This window comes from Pollicipes pollicipes, unplaced genomic scaffold (genome assembly GCF_011947565.3).
Source record: "Pollicipes pollicipes isolate AB1234 unplaced genomic scaffold, Ppol_2.1 Scaffold_3447;HRSCAF=4054_pilon_pilon_pilon, whole genome shotgun sequence".
Lineage (NCBI taxonomy): Eukaryota > Metazoa > Arthropoda > Thecostraca > Pollicipedomorpha > Pollicipedidae > Pollicipes > Pollicipes pollicipes.
In genome coordinates, this window is record NW_023596297.1 from 36,177,399 (window position 1) to 36,184,842 (window position 7,444).

General features: G+C 58.7%; 1 protein-coding gene across 1 annotated transcript in view; it reads left to right on the top strand.

The window, feature by feature from the left end:
• Window positions 1-6,346, top strand: part of LOC119092505 (tyrosine-protein phosphatase 99A-like) — a 127,955-nt gene extending 121,609 nt beyond the window's left edge. The window contains 7 exon segments of the mRNA XM_037215466.1: window positions 317-483; window positions 819-1,107; window positions 1,447-1,618; window positions 2,206-2,336; window positions 2,650-2,912; window positions 3,961-4,096; window positions 4,290-6,346. Coding sequence (XP_037071361.1) covers window positions 317-483; window positions 819-1,107; window positions 1,447-1,618; window positions 2,206-2,336; window positions 2,650-2,912; window positions 3,961-4,096; window positions 4,290-4,472 — 1,341 coding nt within the window. The 3' untranslated portion in view covers window positions 4,473-6,346.
• Window positions 6,347-7,444: the final 1,098 nt, after the last annotated feature.

Below are 7,444 nucleotides of genomic sequence, written 5' to 3' on the forward strand. Positions count from 1 at the left end.
CATTCTCACTGACTGGTTACATATTGACTCTGTACCAGCCGAGCACTCCCTGGTCCCTTCCTTTTCAGTGCTTCTGTTTGTCTTTTAGTTGCATTGTACATTTTCAACAAGTTGAATCATGCCTGCTGGGACAACAGTGTAGCTTTTGAGAGAGTGTGCAGCCTTCCTCATTTCTTGTAAATATGCGTGGACCCTTCAGTAGCGCATGTCAATGCTTGATGTCTTTCGGACATTACATGAACCCTGGTTATGTGATGTCCGTGTCGTGCCAATGCCGCTTCCTGCACGCTGCTGAGTTTTCTGCTTGGCTCCTCAGTACAAAAAGAAGAAAGGCCGGTCGAGCGAGCGCGTCGTTTACCAGTACCACTACACCAACTGGCCCGACCACGGGGTGCCCGACCACCCGCTGCCCATCCTCAGCTTCGTCAGGAAGTCGGCGGCGGCCAACGGCGACGGCGCCGGACCAATCCTCGTGCACTGCAGGTGAGAGCTGAGGGTCAGGGGGCCGCGGGCTGGACTCGGAGCCCCACCCGTGTGTGGCGTGCTGCGACGAGGCTGATGTCCGGCCTGGTCCTGTGCGTGTGCCATGGGTCATGGCTGGGTGAAATCTTACAGACAAAAACGCAGCAACAGTGCTGTTGCAGTGAATGGTCACAGAAGAGGACAATATATGAGTAAGCACATAGTGTGTTAAGCACACAGCGTGTTAAGCGTCTCTTTGGGACGCTCCCGTCACGAGTTGATTGCCAAGGCTTTCTCAGTGGGTTGTGAGCTCTCGCATTGCCGACCAGAACACCATCACCACCATCGTGTTCCAGCGCCGGGGTCGGCCGCACTGGCACCTACATCGTGCTGGACGCCATGATGAACATGCTGCGCCAGCGCGGCGCTTGCAACGTGTTCGGCTTCCTGAAGCACATCCGCACGCAGCGTAACTTCCTGGTGCAGACGGAGGACCAGTACGTGTTCATCCATGACGCCCTGCTGGAGGCGCTCGACTCGGGCGAGACGGACGTGCGCGCCACCTGGCTGGCCGAGTACCTGCACCAGCTGCGCTCCGCCGACGTCGGCCTCTACCCGTGCCACACGCTGGACCGCCAGTATCAGGTCTGTGTGGTGCTGCCGGGGTGGGGCGGCTCGCCCGAGGTGTGCCGGTGTCCGTACCCACCCGGTGTTGGTTATGCGGCGATTTTTTTATTCCCAGCGCGACATGGCCCGACAGTCCCGCAACACTCGAGCCGGTGTTTCGTCAGCGTCCGATTTCTCACATGGTATATCGTCCACAGGCTGCCTCAGGCCTCGCACTCCGCCCCCAACTGACCTCTTGACATGGTGCCCTGTCCCCATCTGACCTCCGACATCGTACCCCGTTCCCAGCTGACCTCTGGCGTAGTCCATCCCCAGCCGATACTGACTCGCCCCCCCCCCCCCCCCCCCCGTCGTCAGTTGATCACTTCACACCAGCCGGACGAGTACGAGCTGCTGGCCGCGCTCGCGCCCTTCAACCAGACCAAGAACCGAAGCGCGCAGTTCGTTCCGCCGGAGAAGTGGCGCGTGCACCTGGCACCGCGGCCCGGCGTCGACGGCAGCGACTACGTGAACGCCACGGCTCTCATCGGTACGTGACCACCAGCGCCCCGCCCCTCTCGGGCAGTAGGAGGGGGAGGATGCGGGCCAGGCGTGCACCGCCTGCGCCGGATCACGGCGCGATATGCGCCAAATTGTGAAGGGATGGATTTTTGGTCGTAGCTCTCATTGCGCACATCTTCCTGAAGACCAGGACCCTGCCACCCAAGTGAGGCAATTCTCATTTCGCGGTGGATGTTTTGCATGTCCCCTTAAGTGAGATAGTTCCGCAGTCAGTGACGCCTGTGTCGCGTCATGCAACTTCACGACGGGGGCACGCTGGGGCCAGCCTAATGCCCACCTGGCCACCAGTCAGCTGACCGCCTGTGGCGAGCCAGATATCGAGATATGGTTATGGGCTCGAACACGCAGCCTGCCACCCTAACAGTGTGATCAGGGCTGATCGTCCCTCCACCAGCTGGGCTGTAAGGGATAATATTGACCAGTCACTGTGCGAACGATGAAGAGTATGTGGACGGAGCCACTTCGATGTCAGGGGTGTACGCATACGTTCATCAGGCTCGGTGACCGCGGCCGAGTGTCGACCTCAGGTCGTGACGCGGCCGCCGGCGCCGGCAGGTTACGAGCAGCTGCGCGAGTTCATCATCACGCAGCACCCGCTGCCGCACACCGTCGAGGACCTGTGGCGTATGGTGTGGGACCACAACGTGCAGACGGTCGTGGTGCTCTCCCCCAACGACTGAACAGGTGCGCCGGGGCGTTCCGGCTGGTGGTGCGGGAGTCACGTGCGGGCCGCGTGTGGCCCACACAGGGTGGGATGCGTTCTCCCTGCGCCCTCCTGACGACGTCAGATGACACGGTTTTGTTGAATGAAACCTCACCTGACAGTCGCATGCTGGACTTGCCGTACAGAGCAGGACCATGCCGAGCTGTGGATTCGTCGTGGAATGCGCCCCCAATCTGAATGGGCCGTAGCTGGCTCTGTGGTTCGGCTCGGTCTGTTGGCCGCAGCGCGGACCGGCGGCGAGCTCAGCGGCTGACGCGCTGGCCTTGGCGGCACAGGAGTACCCGCAGTTCTGGCCGACTGAGGACGACGACATCGACAGCGAGAGCTTCCGCGTGCGTCTGGTGGAGCTGCGGCCCGACACGCCGTGCTGGACTGCCGAGCTTCAGCTGCAGTCGACCCAGGACGACGACCAGGTGTCGGTGCGCCTGCTGGGCTGCGCCGGCTGGCCCCAGGTGCCGGGGTCAGCACGCCAGCTCGTCGACCTGGTGCAGCAGGCCACCCTCAGCAGCCGGGACAGCCCGCTCCTGGTGGTCGACAGGTCGGTCCTGGGAGGGAAGCGGGGTATCGGCGGGGACGGCCTGGCCGGGTTTTCTGTCTGTGCTGCCTGCAGTGCACTGGGCTATGTCTTGCTGAACACACATCCGAGGGCTGTTTTAATTTTGATTTGTCATTTTAAACGTGCATCCTGTCATGCATGCCAGACCATTTACTTTGCCCTTTCGAAAAGCCAGAGTGCCTGGACATGTACTGGTATTATTCGGCTGACAAATAAGATACCATTGTATTGTACTGTGTTCAATCTTTAGCCCATTCATGCAGTATGACTTCAGGATTAGTGTCATCATGCACAAGGTATAAAGCAAAAAGTACAAAGCAAGGCGGGTTATCGCATACGTATCAGTACAAGATAGCGCCAAATGGCTTGGGAACAATCCACAGGCTCATGCACATATTGCATGTAAAAGCTGTTTATAGAGTTTCCCAAAAGCTAATGCGCACAAACACGGAGCGAGCGGCTCTCAGGCTCTGAGTGCTCTTGGCGACACACGAGACGCGGACAGTGCCGGATGCTCAGTGACGGCCGGAGGCAGCTGGTTTCAGGAGACAGAAGCACGGTAGCAAACCGTTTGCACAGCCTCTGTGCGGCCAAGAGTTTGCACCTCGGCAGCTCCAAAGCTCCGGCCTCGGATGAACAGGTGTCCTGGCGAGAATCACATTATCTATACAACAAAATCAGAGATCTTCTCACAGGCAGTGTCGGACATTTTCTGTTCTTGTGGTTGGAAAAAGATTTTTACAGCTATGCAACGAAATCCAAGTCCAGATCTAAGATTGACAGAATTTACATTTTGTTACATGGACGGTTTCGAAAGATGGTGCGGATGGCACTCGCCATGGTTGTCGGGGGAAAAACTCAATGTTGATGGACGGATGGACGAAAAAGAAACGCTCGCCTGAGTCAGCCACACGGACAGCGGCTGTCTGTGTGGCTGGCCCAGGTGATGACCCGCCAGTTGTCCGCGCGGGATGAGCGTCGGCCGGCGATCCCGCGTGATGTCAACCGCGCCGTTGCCGACCGCCGGCAGGTACGGCGGCACCGAGGCTGCCACTTTCTGCTGCCTCACCACACTCTCCAAGCAGCTGCTCAATGAACACTCGGTGGACGTGTACATGTACGCCAAGCTCTACCACATACGAAGGCCGGGCGTCTGGCGAACGCAGGTAACCGCTCTCGTGGCTCGAATCATCCCCGTGATTTTGCTCGTGTCTTTCATGGCTCCTTTCGAGCTGGCTTCTGCGACAGGAGTGCAGTTTCACCGCTTCGTGCCCTGGGCTCTGACTGCGGCTCCTGGCGCTTGTGTTTTCCCCGCCGCCTCTGCCGTCCCGCTGACCCCTTCCCCGCGCCCGTTGCCAGGACGACTTCACGACGCTTTACCACACGGTGGAGGGCTTAGTGCGGCCGACCGGCTCGCCCAGTCCCAGCACCAACTCGGAGGCGGAGGCGCTGCTACGGCCGGGCACGCTGTCGCGGCGCAACGGCACCCTGCGTGTGCCGCCCGACGGGCGCGAGTGCCACGTGCGCGCCGACTGTGTGTGACCCGGCGGCGCGGCCCGGCGTTAGCTCGGACCGAGCGGGGGCGAGCTGCCGTCGGCCTCGGCGCGGCTGGAGCTCGCAACAGGACCAGGTCGCGCCGTGCCGATGGCGGGGGAGCTCCCTATGGCCTCCGAGGCGGGCGCTGTGCCGCCGGCCGACCGCGCCGAGAGCGGCACCTCGTCACTGGCGTACTCCGGGAGAAAACGTCCCGAGCGCCGTCACTGCGCGCTGGCCAGAGCGCTCTCGCCGGGAGCGCCGCCGCGTCACTGGCGTACTCCGGGAGAAGGCGTCCCGAACGCCGTCACTGCGCGCCGGCCAGAGCGCTCTCGCCGAGAGCGCCACCGCGTCACTGGCGTACTCCGGGAGAAGGTGTCCCGAACGCCGTCACTGCGCGCCGGCCAGAGCGCTCTCGCCGGGAGCGCCGCCGCGTCACTGGCGTACTCCGGGAGAAAGCGTCCCGAACGCCGTTTCTGCACGCCGGCCAGAGCGCTCTCGCCGAGAGCGCGCCCAGTCGCACTGCCGGTGCCAAACGCCGCTGTTGTTTTCACCACCTGGATCTCACGAGTGACAATCCATTGTGCCAATGGCCGGTTGGCGCCATCTTGCCCAGTTCACATGACACCCTCGCCGCGGACCGTGTCGCTGCTACCAAAGACGCGCTGGCGGGGCCGGTCCCCGCGGGGTCCGTGCGGTACCCATCCTCAGTATTACAGCCCAGTGAAACGTTCCATAACCAGGTGCAGGGCCGCGGCGGCCGCGCCAGTTAGCCATGGCCTGCTATAAAACTACTGTGTATATAGAGCTTGCTTTCTTGTAGTCAGCGGAATCTGTGATCGGGTCAAAGCGTCGCATCCATTGCGTTGAGCACGTGTGTATGTAGCTTTTGATACTAGATGTTGGTGCTTTCATTGCGATGCGGTGCCGTATGGTGCAAGCTGGTGCGTACATCAGGATATTGCTTTTGTGATTACGGCGCTCGAAGCCCAGGAGCCATCAGCTGCTGCGTGCGTCAACACGTGACGCGGCTGTGTGCCTCTGGAGCGTCACGCCTCGCTCGATTGGTTTGTAGACTAGGTCATGTTCACACAGAGTTCACCTTTTTAATTACCGTCCGTTGTTGCGTGCCGAACGTCACTACTCGGTGTAGAACTTCTCCAGCAGCGGGCGAACCACGCGGTCTGACCATGTTCTTCCGAGCCGACCGCGGCTCACCAGCAGATTTTCCAATTCTTACGTAGTGCAGATACCAATCCCACACTTTGCCCCCTTTTCTCCACTGTTTCCGTTTCCTCGTTGGGTTAATGGAAACAAGCTTATGCTTGAACGTGATGCTTCGACGCCCCGCGCGTGGTCGAGTTCGGTCCTCGGGGGGTGTGGGCCACCGCGTGTGCTACCGCTCCCGTCTCCTCAGTAATGCTCCCCATCTTCGGGTGTGATTCCAGGCCGATATGCATCCCGTGACTTGGCCCCGTAGCGCTCACTCAGTTGCCCGATTGTGTGGTGGGAGGCGGGGTCTGCGAGCCGCGTCCGTGCGCGCCGCCGCTCGCGCCCGCGCCTGCGCGCGCCCCGCCGGCGCAGCGGCGCGCCCCTGTGATGAGAGCCGCTCCCCGCGGTCGCAGCCGACTCGCTGGGTCCGACAGAATGCTCTATTTTAGCGGACGGCGACTTCCGCGGACTACCTTACTCGGTGCTGTAATTGTGGTCACTCGGATCTGTTCACGTGTTTGTACCAGTTTGTAATTAGTATGTTATTTATGATGCGGGCGTTGCGCTTGGCGAATGCGGCGCAGTCACGACTCCATCTCGCTGCTGAGAGGGATATACAGTGGCTGAAAACTTGGTCCTCCTACACATGCATTACCTGTATGTGTGAAATATACACGTCTTTTCAGTTTTCATTCGCTTTTCCAGTTTGTTCCTCTGCTTAAACACTAGCCATTCCAGCGACCGTTTCGTCGGGAGGGTATGCGATCTGGTGCGTGGCCGGGCGGGGCTACTTAGTGTTTTCTGAGCAAAACGAAGGGAGCCTGGTCCAAGGTGTCTTCCGCTGGAAGACCGTGTTGTCTCGTAATCAGTGCACAGACAGGTCGGTGTGAACGTCAGCGCCTTTCAGATCCATTCTCTTAGTTTCACCGTGGATGCGCGAATATCGTTCGCATGCATCAGTGCCATCGTGGAGCTGGAGTTTGATCGGTCCGGACGGGTCTGGACAGCCCACTTAAATCGTGCATTTGGCCAGTATGAGCGCAACCAGCACACCTACCGTGCCTCAACAACAATATGATTTATGAAATGCATGCAAAACGACTCGCATGTGCCACAACTTGGGCCCATGGCAGCGCCCCCCCCCCCCCAAGCCCTACCACAGACCAGCTCAACACGAGGTGGCTATCATGGTAATGCGACCTTCATTTGCATAATCGCTGATATATTTCACATAGTTTTGCAAGGCTCATTAGTGTCGTAATTATGCACGGATAGTTCGGATAGGCCCACCCGCACATGCAGAGTGCAGGCTACGAAGACAAAAGCCCTTTCACGACCCTCATAGCAGGGCCGTGATGGACTGCAGTGGGGCTGTATGGACCCTGCAGCGTTTTATGTGCTATACTTCCCCGCGTAAAGCTACTTCCTCCGATTTTCCTTGGGATTTTCAAATATAACACCGAGGACGACAGCGGGGAACGGTCTCTGTTGTGGAACAGCAGCATTCTTTTTTAATTAAAAAAAAACACGTCCGCGCAAGATATGAATGGCGCTTACGCTTATCGAGGCCAAATTTTTTGTGCATAATTTTATATTTTCATTTCAGGATAATGTCGAGAATTTCCAGCTTATCACTAAGCCTACCACGTTTTTTACTGTGCATTTTACCATGCAGACGTTTCGTTCTCCGCTTACAAATCATGAACATGCACACCAAAATCTAAAAAATCATTACATTTTTCAACTTTTTTACATGTTTACTTCAGGAG